The 14,606-nt window shown below is 35.3% G+C and overlaps 1 protein-coding gene across 1 annotated transcript in view; it reads left to right on the forward strand.

The window, feature by feature from the left end:
• ABCA13 (ATP binding cassette subfamily A member 13) overlaps nt 1-13,978 on the forward strand; it is a 170,154-nt gene extending 156,176 nt beyond the window's left edge. The window contains exons 53-55 of the mRNA XM_027878993.1: nt 11,027-11,132; nt 12,033-12,170; nt 13,672-13,978. Of these exons, the coding sequence (XP_027734794.1) occupies nt 11,027-11,132; nt 12,033-12,170; nt 13,672-13,761 (334 nt within the window). The 3' untranslated portion in view covers nt 13,762-13,978. The remainder of the gene's footprint in view (nt 1-11,026; nt 11,133-12,032; nt 12,171-13,671) is intronic.
• Nucleotides 13,979-14,606: the final 628 nt, after the last annotated feature.

Raw genomic sequence — 14,606 nt, forward strand, 5'->3', positions numbered from 1 at the left:
TCCTTTGGCAGCATCTTTTCATTTGCCTTCTTAAGGAAACAAGACATCATAAGCATACTCATAAGTATGCAACATATTCATATAAATAGGACAGTTATTTCTCAATTTTCTGCATTTTCTCTGTAGATACACCTCTTTCAGATCACGGTTAGCATATCAATGCAGAAGTATCATGCTAGAAGTGTCTTTATATTAATTCTGAAGTTATTGAGATACAGATTTGCCGTTCAAAAATCAAGGCAGTATGAGTGTCTCTGTTAAATTCTCTAAAGGAAGGTCATAACAAGAATATTTGGCAGTCATATTTGTAGCAATTATTTGTTTAGAATCATTGTAACTTTATTAAAAGCACTCCTCTACGTTAAGAATTTCTCATACTATCAGCAGATGACTGTTCTTTACTGTATGTCAGTGACACTCATGGGGTAATATGTGCACTGGAAGCCAATATTGCTAAGACTTTCCAAAAAAACTGTGCAGCTCAAGCTGCACTAAGATTTTTCAATTAAGTCAGGACTAAAATCCTTTTAACTCCCAGCTTATTAATTGATTTGGTCTCCAAATTTTCCACACTTATTTTTCAGGAACCTATTGATTTTTTTAAAAAAACTTTAGAAGACTTTATTAGTGAAAAGATAGCCACTAAGTTTATCAGAGGATTTTGATTTAAAATCATGCAGTTATCTGAATTTTCTCTGACTGCCAAATTAATTTTGTTGGCTGGCAGGAACTAAGCCACTGCAGAGAGCACAGTTTTGAAACCTCATATACACATAGATGTTAAAGATTGCTTTTTGTTTGTTTGGCTGGTTGATTGGTTGTTTTGATTTGTTTGTTTATTTGTTTTTCCAAGTTTGTGTTTTTTTTGTGTTGGTTTTTTTTTTTTTTTTTTTTTTTTTTTTTTTTTTTTTTTTTTTTTTTTTTTTTTTTTTTTTTTTTTTTTTTTTTTTTTTTTTTTTTTTTTTTTTTTTTTAATTAAGCACACAGTAAAGATGTTTTCATGCTTTCTTAGGAAAACTTTTGACATTGGCTGGGGAGAAGCCATAAACTGTTCCTGTACTCCTCTTATTTTTTTGCTTCCAAACTTCCCTTCAACACTGGCCAGTATGGTCCTTCATCAAAAATCTCAGGCTATCACACACATAGTACATAAAGTAATTGTTATGAAATTAAAAAACATTATATCTTCTGTGTAATTAATGTTCCAGACTTATTTGAAGACAATTTCCAGATATGCTACTTATACTTTGTAGCTTATGGAGGATTTCTGCATCTACGTGAGATGGGAAAGGGGTAGAGAAGGAGAATTCTTTTACTTATTACTCTAAAGAAAACCACTGAAATAATTAAGCTTTAAATTATTTTAATATTTTCATTTTCTCACTTTCCACTCCACTTGTGAACATCCTGAAAAGCTCCCAGGATTTCTGAGAATACTGAGTTAGTCCTTCCTTCCCATTTCCTTCCCTCCCTATGTTTTAATAGCACTACCACTCTCACTGCCATACAGAGCAAAACATTGCTTCTTCTAAAGTGATAGACCATAAGGATTACTAAATGTAATCTACTATTAGGAGACACCTACCTGCAGAAGAATGCTTTCCTTAACAGCCACCCCCACTCATATGGTCACTGATGTTTTCCTAGTGTTTCAGTGTTTTTCTGCAATTAGCACTGTCTGGTGTATTTGTCCCATGCACCATCTCACAGTAAAAACCTCATCACCTTTTACATATTGTTTAAAAAATAAGTGAAGGAGAACATAAGCATAACTGATTTTGTTGCATCTGATTAAATCTATATTACACATACCCTAAAAATTTGGGGTTTGGATGGTGTAAATGTGTGCTATGTATGTGAATGAATTAGGCTAGTAATATACACATTTATATTAACAGACAAGAAAGGTACTAAGGGAAATTAATGGGACCACAGTTGTAGATTATCATGGGTTTTCTGTTAGATTTTACAGCTTGATTTTTTTAAAATGTGTTATTATTTACCAGCAGCTCTTGACATCCTTTATATCTGTCTTCAATTTGTTTCTCCAAGTCAAATTGAACAAATATTCTAAAATCAATTACAAGTGACCTAATCTAGCTTTGAAGACCGCAAGAAGGAAGGAAGTCTAAACACTGTATGAACACTTAAAGCAAAGAAAACTTTCATACTGCTTTTATTTATGATAGAAGGAGTCCTGCCTGTATTGTAAGAAATAACAATAGAAGCATATTTTGATATTACATATGGTTATATTAGTATGTCTCAAGAATTTTTTTCCTCTTCTAAATGTAGATATGTCCAGTAAATGACATTCTTTCTTCCCCTCTTGGTGAATTCTGTCTGTTTTTGATGGAAATCCTCAGAGTTGTTTTGGTTTTTTATTCTTTAGTACCATTTCAGTATGTAAAGTCCATATTATGATCATCTTTTTGATGGATATGTGATGAAGGCTTAATGGGTCTTATTTGGGGCCCTGTTAAATTTGCTTCTTTGCTCTAGTGGGAAGTTCAAGGATTCAGCTCTTGTTCTCTGGCTGCACTTTCAGCCCTCGGCAGATGGAGAAGATCATAATCTTGGGCTGAGTACAGCTTTGTCAGATGGCAGTACAAAATTCTGCTATGAAGGGTATGGGTGAACTCCAGGAAGATGGTAATGTGAAACACAAAAGCTTCTTAGGGATATAAAAAGTGACTCTGCTTCTAATGTGTGAGACTTGTCCATTTTTTCTAGCCCTTGTGCAAGCCCTTTACAAAATGCTCATCCCAAATTTTCTTCTCGCTACAAATGTAGGTGTTTGGCTTTCTGCTCCTAGCTGTTGAGCCCTGACTATATTTATGTATGTTTAAATGGATTTAAGGTACCCTCAGATGTTTCTCAATAGAATAATAAGAACTGGACTCCTTTAGAAGGGTATTTTGTCATCAGTGGCAAATTTCTAAACAATGTCAAGAACGGTGTTAGCTAGAAGAACAAACTGAAGGGCAATTTCCAAAAAGTTAGCATCTTAGTTCTAGACACAGTTTGTCTGAGATTGATGTGTTAACAGTTGTGCCCATTAAAGCCTAATTTCAGACAACTCCTGCCAAATGAGTCAATTACTCTAAATTGTGAATGGATTACATTTAAATGCTCTCTCCAGTATTCCCCATTATACTTAATGCTTTTTAAAAAAATTCAGAGAAGCATTTTTGTGTTAGATACAGCTGGCCAATTCTCTGGGAACAACATTTTGAATACTATACTTCATTCTAGGGCCATCTGGACAGACTTCTCATATTTGAAAAACTCATACCAATTTGTCAGGTGCTGGACACACATCAAGTCTTTGCTCAAATTTTATCAGCAAGCCATCTGATTAAGTTAGACAACAATTAATCCATTTGTTATAGCTGGGTTAGAATGGAAAATATGTTGGCAGACTATTTATATTTTATCTTTTTTTTAAAAGGTTGGTTGAGAATATTTTGTTGCTTTCCTCAAACTCACACACGTAGATTTCCTAAATAGAAAAGAGAGGATTAAATTTAAAGATCTCATCAATATTTCAGCCTTCAGTGGACAAAGTATTATCATTAATTGCTATACTAGCAACAAGTTTCTTACATGCTATAAAATATAGAAATTAATATAATTTTATTATTCTTTACTAGAAAACACATTCCTTTTGTAAATGAAAAATATATTAAGGGAGTGGATTTGTAATCATGTAATATAGCTATTAGTTTATCTTTCCAGAGGAAAGTTTGAAGAAAAGAGTTCCTAAAGTCTTGAAAACATAGATTGAGAGTTTAGAAATAAGTAATATCTTTTCACTCTTATAAAACTTAGTGCAACATTAATTCAGCCCTAATGTGCATGTGCATTACAATGCATTTTTTTACTCATTTTATACTATTTTTTCCCACAGGATTCTGAATTGTATCTCTGTACTTATTCATCTAAAGTGTTTGGGTAGTCCATCTGAGCAGTTTATGACTAAATATTTTCCATTTGTTCAGCATTCCATTCAAAGTACAATGCCTGTTACATTCAGCTCCAGATGTTAGTGTTTTGGAAGGCACTGTGAATTCCTCCTGCCCGCTGGAGCCCTACGTCTCAAGATGGGCCTCTAACGACAGGAAACAGCCACGAAAAATGTGGTCTAAGTGAGTTATCACAGACCACACAGGTGTGTGGGGATGAAAGAGTAGAATTCAGTTCCCCAGGACATACCACAACTGTGAAGCACTTTCTTTCCTTTTTCTTTCCTTTTCTCATCAATCTGCTATCTCTGCAACATTTTCTAGGTGTTGCAGTAAATAAAGCCACTTGTCTCAGTGGGTACATCCACCATAGCTTGTAAGGCCTTCATGATAGGGAACTCATGACTAGGTGTTATATGATCATGTAATTAAAGTTTATTACATAAGGTAAATATACCAGTGGTTTAAATTTTATTTTCATAGCTCATCTCTATGATAACACTTTTTAACTCGAGAATTTGACCTTGAGGTGTTGATAAGGTCCTTTTAATAGAAATTTTAGTGTGTAATATCCTGATTATGTTATTAAAAGCAGTGCACCCAAAACCAATGACAGCAACCCATGAATAATGTTACTCCTTTTTTCACTGTTGAGCCCCAGAAGGTGCTTTGAAGAAACAATTTGGGCTTTTATAGGCCGCACCATCAGCTTTGCACAGAATTAGAGCATTGCTGCTCCTGTTTCTATGGGAATGTAATATGTAAGTAATGCAAGAGTAAGAAATCCTTGGTACTTGCCTGTATTTGCAGATTTGCATACATATATATATATATATATAAACTCATATGCAGAGAGATTTTTGTGTGTGCACATGTATAAACGACGAACATGATTTTTTGAGGGTTTTGCCACATATTTGGAAATCACACCTAAGAACTTCCAAACCTACATTCAGAGAACAAAGCTATATCCTGCACTGCTCATAACCTGGGGCAGTCACTGTTACGGCCATGATATTACTGAATACAGAAATTACCTTTAGATGGTTTGATATGAAAGCCTGGAGTGTGTATGAATAAATAGTATATGTATAATATACCTGAAACAAGTGTTACTCATTGTTTTAATAACTGTCTTCATGTTTCTATTTATAACCTGGAAAAATAATGATTACTTTAAAAATGATGAAACAAAATCTATGACTAGTAGGTAGAAGAGAGATTTTATAATTACATCTGTTTGTTTGTTGCATCTAACCAAGTTTACCTGTTCAGCAATGCTGAGATTCTGAATAATTGTAGGAGGAAATCATATTTTGCATGTGACTGTATTTGGATTTGATTCTAGCTTTTTTTAAAAAAAACAAACAACCTCAAGTATTTAAAAATTAATAACTTTTTTCATTCTTAGGTATTGCCTTTACTTGCTACTTAAGAGATGAAATAATTAAATATATTGTGTGATATAAGATTACCTTAAACTGTGATGTTTGTTTTGGTAATTTAATTTCAATTTTTGTTTATTGTTTTTCAGTGTTTTTAAAAGTGTTTTGTTTTCAATGTTGTTCAAGCTTAGTTCTGTTTGTAAATTGTGCTTGTGTCTAAGATTGTAAGAGGAATAACCTGGATCTGGATCCTGTGCTTCAGCAATCATACTGGTGTAACCAAGTTATCTTGTCTAGATGGGGCCTATTCCAACCTAAACAATTCCATGATTCTATTCTCTTAGGGAAAGTAGAACCATATCTGCCTGCAAATGAATGCAAACCAAAGCAGAGGGGCACGCAGCACAGTAGCAAATTATTCCCTCTTTGGGAATTTATGGCATATATTCTAAAAGATGCAGTTTCTTGCAGACATTAAGTGCCAGTGTTCTCTTTACTGTTTTTTTATTTTGTTATCCAATAATGTAATTTTGAAGTTATCTTTTGATCAAACTAGTACATACACAAAGTATGCCCGTTATATTTCCACCACTAAACTTTCTGGGAGCTGTTATTTTTTGATGTGTATATATAGCACAACATTCTCCAGGAAATATACTCTTTGATTAGTGGGAAAAAAAAGCATATGCATGATTAGATGCTTTTCTTATTCATCGTAGTTTAGGAAGTAGGGCCATGTTCTTGATTTCCTGAGGTTACATTCAGCAGTTTTGACTGAGGGAGAGAAGAGTCGGTAAATGGGATTTGGGAAGAGTGTGATTCAATGAACTGGTCATTCTGGACCTGCTGTAAGTTAAAACAGTGGTTTTTGGGTTTGGTTTTGTTCATTTGTAGGGAAGCTGACTCCTAAGGCTTTTAAATGAAAACACAGATTTTTTTTTTTAATATTTTTTTTCATATAGAATTCCACTGATAATGTACTTCCTTTTTTATCCTTCATAAAAATCCGGATTTCATGGGTCAAGCTTCAAAAAAACATTGGGTTAGCCCCTCTAGGGACCCTTTTGCAACCAACCCAGTGTAGGCTTACCTGTGTAGCTACAGAGCATTGTGTTTCAGCAACATCTCTTCTTGTCCCCATTCCAACATCTGAACCAGGATCTCCAAGAAATGGGCAGAACGGAAGATTGCAAATTTGCTCTTCCCCAAGTGGCAACTCTCCTTGATATTTATGAGAATTTTCAGATTTGGGTAACTAAATCTACTTCTATTCCCATTGCAAGGCCAGAAAGAGCATCGGGGAAGGATCTAGGAGTCTTCCTCATCAGTATAGATCTGGCTACAGTTTATTCCAGCATGACTGCAGCTTGTGTAGACACATATCTGAAGTAAATTTACATAATCTATTTTTGTACTGCTGCCAGTATGGCTGTGGTACTTTATCACAAGCTGCAAAACCCTTCTGAGAACTGAGGAACCTTTTGGGTAATTCGCCCAGGCTGAGCTCCTCTTTGTGATATTTATATCAAATCAACCCTGAGGTCAGATCAAAGACCTGTCTAGCACACCATCCTCTCTCTGACAGCAGCCAGGAGGAAAAAGTACAGGAGCAAGATAAACACATGCAGTTACTTTTCCACATTGCTCAATCACCTTCAGCAATTTCTTTCTTAGAGGCTTCCTAAGCCAGAGGTACTTTTAGTGCATCCCCATCACGAATTTCTTAAGTCTCCTATTCAACTTTTGTCAAGTTCTGGCATACAGCACATCCCATGTTGATGACTGTACAGTTTCCCTAGGTACTGTAAGGAAATATACTCCGTCTTACTGATTTGGCATTGTGTTTCCTGTAATTTAATTTGATGTCCCCTGCTCTTGCATGAGAAACATAGGAGAGTGAAGAATTCTTTCTTGGTTACACTGCTTAGTCATGATTCTGGGCTTGTTAAAAACACCTTTTGACCACCTTGCCATCTTTTTTTGATGCTGAAAAGTTCTAGCCTATTTACTAATTCCTGATGATAATTGTTCTGTTCCTTGTTGCCATTTTAAGCTCCTTTTGTCCCTTGTTATCTGAGCAGCTCAGGTATCTTGAGGACCTATGTAAATTAAAAGTGTGTTTTTGTAGTCCATGCTAAGCTCATGCTTCTGCAGCTGATGCTTCTGCAGCTGATGCTGTTGTTAAATACTTAAGTTAATTAGTTTACAACCAATTTGGGAATTTATATTTTAGTTTCAGTCTCATGGTGGCCTTTTAGCAGGTAAAACAGTCAATAATTAATACTCCCAGATCCACTAATAAGGGGAAAGTCAAGCATGAACAGCTAGTTTGTCTGAGGAAGAAGAGGAATCGTAGAGAGAGGGAAAATATTTTTTGTCAGTGTGTGTGTTTTTGTGTGTGTGTTTGTACACAGATAGAAATGCAGGTGTTGTTAAAGTAACATGGCAGTGGAAAATATCTTTGTCGAATAGCTTTGAAGAGGCAACGGTTCTTTTGCAGCAGATGGTTGCTGAATGAGTGTGCTGGCTCAACTCATGCCATTTTAATGATAATGTTTTCCTCCTTAGTCTTGAACTATCAGGTGCTAAAAGTTTGACCCTAACGGTGCTAATCAAACCAGATTGTGCTTTTCTCTGTAATTCCACTTCGGGTTTCTGAACTAATTATATTGTCTGAATACAGCAAAACAGAGCAAAAAAAAAATGGTCAACTCAATTTCCATTGCCTCAGTGTGCTACCAAAAGCAGCTTGCTGATTATAGCAGGGGGAAATGTTTACTGCTGATCAACTTACTTTATATGGGGAGCTCTTGTATTAAAATGAATTATAAAATCTAGGTATAGAAGCATCATAATTTGACTAGCCAAAAGAGTAAAATCTTTCAAAGCTTTTTATCATTGCCGTGCAAGTGTTTATGCCATTCACAATTTAGAACTAAACCAAAGTTTCCACAGACTTCTCTGTCTTTGCTAATCAGAATTTCGATTCATTTTCTTTGGAAACTTCATTGCATACAGCAATTTCATTTTATGAGACTGTTGAATGTCTCCATAAGGCAGCATTTTTCAAACTGTAATTCAATGGTGGCTGTATAGAAATACCAGAAAACTGATCAGAATCAATGATCTCTTGTAAAATGTTGCCTCAGGTTAGCTGTCAACTAAATTGAATAGTCAACTATATCAATCTCTGTAACAACTTTTTTTTATCGTCACATGTATTTTTTCAGGGATGATGCTATGCATTTAAAATATTTAATTAAAGATCTATTTATGTCTTAGTAAATCACTGCCAAGCAAATCTGCCAGACACTGCTTTGGATTCCACCTTATTCTGGATCTCTTTGATGGAACAGCACTGTTCATCTGTCAGGCTACACTGTCCACTAAATATTTAGTACGCTGCAGCTTGGACCCAATACAATTTGATTCATGTACTATCCTTCAGGAACCAACAGACAGGACACTGCATCAGGAATGGTACTTCTTATTCAATTTCAAGCACTTCAGTGGTTGCATTTGACTGCAATAAAACAAACAAACAAACAAACAAACAACAACAACAAAAAAAAACACCACACAAAAAAACCCCAACCAAACAACCAAACCCAACCCTACACTAATTTTTTGTAATGAGGGCTTTTCATGCAGTGCAACTTTTTATGCAGAAATTGCCATTGTCGTACCTGAAGTGTAGCAACTACTGCTTTATTCTACACAAATAATTAGGATTCCTGTCTGAGATCTTCTGAAAAGATATTTTGAGATCATGTGAAAATCTCAATAGAATGAAATCTGCAGTCTAGTTTTTTTCATCGTGGAAACTTGCAGTGCTCTGAAATCAATGAAGACTTTATTCCTTTATAAGAACAGAGGTTCTGATCCAATGCAAGATAAAAGTTAAAGCACTTACACTGCTATATACTTATTATAGCTGAGGAACATGTAGGGCTTCATACGAAATATTTTGCTGGGAGCCACTCAGGCACTGGTTAAACTGGATGTATATTTCAGAATAGTTCTTTCTATCTTTTATTACCTTTTGATTGATAATCTGTAGCTTTTTCTTTTTATATGTAGGAATAGGGCACAATCATAGAGCATGCTGTGATACATCCATGTGCTTTAATCATGTGAAAATGTGCCTCACATGGGTCAAACCCAATTAACCCAGCTGCTGCCCTGAATCACAAGTTGTACACGGAAAAGACACAGGAGAAGAGGGTTTTGGCACAAGGGAGTATTACAGAGGGTACTCACTAGAAACCAAACAACTGGAATAAAGAATCTCTTCTCCCAGGCAACCAGCAATAGGACAAGAGGGCACAGGCTTAAGCTCTGCCAGGGGAGGTTTAGGCTGGATATTAGAAAGAAGTTCTTTACAGAGAGAGTGATCAGGCATTGGAATGGGCTGCCCAGAGAGGTGGTGGATTCACCATCCCTGGAGGTTTTTAAGATGAGGCTGGATGTGGCACTGTTGCAATGAACTCTGAGTTAGCAGTAGTATGGCTAATGGTTTCTGCATAGGCCAGGCCTCGGATCGGAATGTGCTAGTTATACAAGATTAGGATAAAACAATTATGAAAAGAAGAACTGAAGCATAAAGAACATGCACCTGGTGGTGGGAGTGAGTTGAACGAATTATAGAGTTAGGCAACTGGGGAAGATTTATAGTGACCTTAGCTGGGAGCTAATTATTTGGATGAAATATTAAGTTTCACCATGTACTTTGAAGTAGTAGCCATAGCAAATGTTTTGTTTGTCTAAGTGTATAAAAGATCTGCTCAAGATGAACGGTTCGGGATTCTGGCTTTGGACGTGAGTTCCCCGAATCCCCGGGCCCCAATAAAGCACCGGCATTAAACTAACACTCTGTTGGTTTGTGCTTCATATCGTGGCGGGCAACAGCACTGAGTGCCATGATCTAGTAATCACAGTGGGGTTAGATCAAGAGCTGAACTTGATGATCTCGGAGGTCTCTTCCAACCCAGTTAATTCTATGATTCTTTGATTCTATGATTTGGCAATGAGTAATCGCAAAGTGGGAGAATGAAAAAAGGAAGTCATCCTGGAGTGAAGGATGTGGGAGTTTTGAGAAAGAGAAGTCCATTTCCTAAATTATTCTGAGAGATTGCATGGCCATAAAGCCAAAGAAAATTTGTTAACTTTTCCATCTCCCTAAATATCCCTATACTAGCCTTTGCCTACCTGTAAAACGTAGTTGTACTCACACTAATGAAATCTGCATTTGAATGTGCAGCTTTGTTAAACAGATATGAAAAATACTGCTATATGCTCATTTTTCTCATTAGAAAATTTAAATGTTTTTCAATTTTTTCTGTGTATGTGATTGGTAATCTTCATAGCTTTTTGCTGATCACTCAAAGCAATATAGCAATTAAAACATAGTTTAGTTAACATAAGTTCAGCTATATTGGATAGTGAAATATCTTGTAGTAACTAAAATGTAGGCATAACACTTTTTTTGTTTCACTTATTGTTAATGTAACAATTTCCCATTGAGATTCTACTGTTCAATACTATAATGCTAAAATCACAATAATGCAGTAGGCATACATGATGTTATTTGACATAATCATAGGAAAATCAATTAAACTAAATGTTCTTCCTGTCCTCGTGGTATAGACAAATGCACTTTCTTTGTCTCATTCTCAGGTTTGGAGATGGTTATTCAGTCAAGGTTTGGCTTAGAAAAGAAATAAGCTATCAAAGAATTATTTTGGACTGCCTACAACTACACTTTCCTGGAACACAGTTTAAGGTACAGCTAAAACTCCTTGTTGTAGTATATGGCAGGTTTAAGTTCAGGCTAGTAAGAACAGTATATCCATGTTCAGATATGTACATGATTGGATATATCGATCTTCTTGGAAAAAGTACATATGAATATCCCTTTTATTCTTCTTTTAAGCATTTCATAAAAATCTGGCTTGTGATACTGGTTAAATCAACTCCAAACAGGCATTTAGGCAATTAAAAAAAAAAAAAAAAAAAAAGCCCTTTCTCTGAGTGAAAATTTCCTTTTGCTTTCATTATTGATGAAATTGAACTCACATTTGTGTTCCCCTGAAATAGGGGAATAGTGTAGTCACTGAGAGTATTTGCTTTGATTGCTTTCTGAAATAGTCCAGAAATTATGTCTCACCTTTATTGAGATTCTTTGATTTAACACAAAGCCTTACAAAAGACCTATAGCATTACAATTTCAAGAAAAACTCTCAAAAGCCATTAATTTTTATTTTTTTTATTTTAAACTTTAACTCAGTTTAGGACAAGAATCATGGAAAACGACAACTATCTTAGATACAAACTTGTTTGTGTATATGTCTGTAAGTCTGTACTGTGCTCAGACAGCTGTTTGCTCAGCCTTTTCCTAGACTGCATTGTAATAGCACCAGTCTGTCAGATTAAAAACCTGTAGCTTCAAATTGTCATAAATTTTTATATCTTTTATGAGATTAACAAAGTGCCATCTCAGAACACGCACAAAATTTGTGCTTTGAGTATGAGCAGTTCTTTGTGCTACCAATGTATGTGTTCCCTTTTAAAAGATCATATTTTCCCTGTTAATCTGCAATAAGAACCTATTGTAGCTAGACCAATTGTAAGCAATGATGTGCGTTCACTTTTATCTGTTTTTATAATTTTTATTTATTTTCAGGGACAACATCTCAATCTGCTTGAGTACCACGTACCACGAAGCCAGGGATGTTTAGCAGAGCTCTTCAGAGTCCTAGAGAATCACAAAGTTTTTCTCCAAATCAAACACTACTCCATTAGCCAAGCCACATTAGAGCAGGTATTTTATTATTTTTCTTTCTTTTCTTCCCATGACCTCCTTCCCACCTCCCTTTTTTTTTTTTTTTTTTTTTTTGGTCTAAACATGTTGCATATTGCAGTTATTGATGTAGTAGAATATGCTATTATTTGCTGGGATACCCAAATATATGCAATAAGCCAGCAGTTCCAAGCCATCTCAGGTCACACAGCGATTTCTGCTTTTACACTTCTGTTGCACTGGAGGTGAGCACAGTAATAGCACCACAGTAAGTCACATGTAGTGTGCACAGACATAATCTGTGCTTAGATACATTTAGATCTGTGAGACATTAAAAAGCAGGACTGTAAACTGACACCTCCACAATCCAAAATTGAGATCTTACCAGTGTCCTTGAAAAGGCTGAACCAGTCTCTGTAAATCGTGGTAAACTTTAGACTTTCAGAACATGTTCCTCTGAGGCTTTTAAGTGCACAAGCAGAGAGAAGAGATTCCACACTAAAGACTGTGAAATCCTATTTTGACAAAGAGAAGAACACATTGATGGCAAAGATGAGTTTTCTGGGTGATTGTGATGTGTTACAGCATCTTCACATACAACTTCTTGGTATGAATTCTACATGTGTCACATATAGTCAAAATATTAGTTTTCTATGATAGATGGTGTGAACTTGTCCCTTTTTCCTATGTGCAAATCATTATTGAAGTACTTTATTGAAGAACTTATCTGTACTGATCTACTAACTGCCTGTAAATTATCTATTCACTGAATGGATATAAGGCAATTACAGCCTGTTGATTGTTCAGGCATTGTTCACTCAAGCTTACTTCCTCCATTATTCATGATGATGCATCACCTCAGTCACCCACCCTTGTTTTCTCTCTCTGAGTATCAGTTTTAAACAGGAGAATAGTCCTCCTCTATAACAAATATACACCCTAATTTTATTTGCATATGAATAGGATCATTTAAATAAAAAATAGCCCGCATTCCCTCTACATTCCTTGCTGTCAAATAGTTCTGTGATTAAAAAGGAAACAAGCCTTTCTGTAGTAAGATCTGTTAAAAAAACCCACAAAACACTCAAGGAGACTTGAGAGTTGTTCAATCATCACTACGAAATTTTCAGAAGTATGCTTTCACCTTGAAATATTTGGACCCTTATCTGTGATGGTTATTGACAGAAACAACAGATTTGGCTTCTTTAACTGTGTCATTTCAAAGTTGTAATTAAAACCACTGTTTCACACTAACTTGTGAAGCAATAAAAAATAATTTTCATATTTCAGTAGCTAGTTTTACCAATATTTTTATAATTTATCAACCCTTGCTTTAGCTGGAGAGATGAAAAGGGATTATTTCTAGATTACAAAACATATCTCTAGACGGGTTCCCTCAACAATTAATTTTTGTGTCACAAAAGCTTAGGAAAGAAACTGAAAAATATCATCACCTATGTTCCTAAAGATTGAATTCAAGAACTGTTACTCTGAAAATCCTACTTTTTCTCGTGTCTTACAGGTATTCATTAATTTTGCTACACAGCAGCAAGGAGTCTCGCATTCTTCACAAGGATCTCCTGTTAAGCATCATGGCCATCTTCCAATCTAGGCTCAGAACAGGATAAAGCTTCAGCAGCACATATGACTGTGTATGTTTGCGTGCATATATACACACTAGTTGCATGCATTAACTTTTCGGCTGTGAACAATTTGCATATGAGAAACAAATAGTAGAAGCAGAGGTAAATTCACATTTGAAGGCCGGAAGGAATGGTTTAACCAGTTCTTGGTTAAACAAGAAACTGATTATATGCAGACCAAAAATCTGTCAAAATAATGCAGAGGAAAAAAAATGATCCGAAATGTCAGTGCATAGATTTTTTTTTTTTTTTTGTGGTTACTGCATTCATTTGGGTACAGTAGTCTCTTGCATGCACACTTATATCTAATTTTACATGATAAGTCAAGAAAAAAAAACATTGAATGATAGCAGTAGCTAGGCTGTCACCCAATATTTGTATTTCATAACACAAATTGAGAGCCTTTTGGCTTCCCTATTAATTCAGCTCTGTGTTGTGACAAGTTAAATTAGCCTTTTTATTGTATAAAGGATGCACTGTATTCCATAAGGCTTTATGTTAAAGAGGTTATTAGTGTACTAGTCTGCCTCCCAGTTATCTTAAGTATATTTAACAAGTTTTTATAAATCATACTTGACAATGAGTTTTCCCTTATGCTTGTGGGTTGCTTCTGGAAGTATTCTCAAGTACCTTTTAAATGATCTGTTTTGTTTTTCTCATATTTTTTTTCCCAAAAAGAATGTCAAAGTTCTGTTTAATGGGAATGTTAAAGGAAATAAGATAAACATTCAGACATTGATCAGTAAACTTCTCAAAAAATATATTATGATGCTGGATACTTCAGACAAGGGCACAGCCTTCAGCCTATACTTGT

The sequence above is a fragment of the Empidonax traillii genome, unplaced genomic scaffold (assembly GCF_003031625.1).
Source record: "Empidonax traillii isolate 1590-97213 ecotype Southwest subspecies unplaced genomic scaffold, ASM303162v1 scaffold48:size2401408, whole genome shotgun sequence".
Classification (NCBI taxonomy): Eukaryota; Metazoa; Chordata; class Aves; order Passeriformes; family Tyrannidae; genus Empidonax; species Empidonax traillii.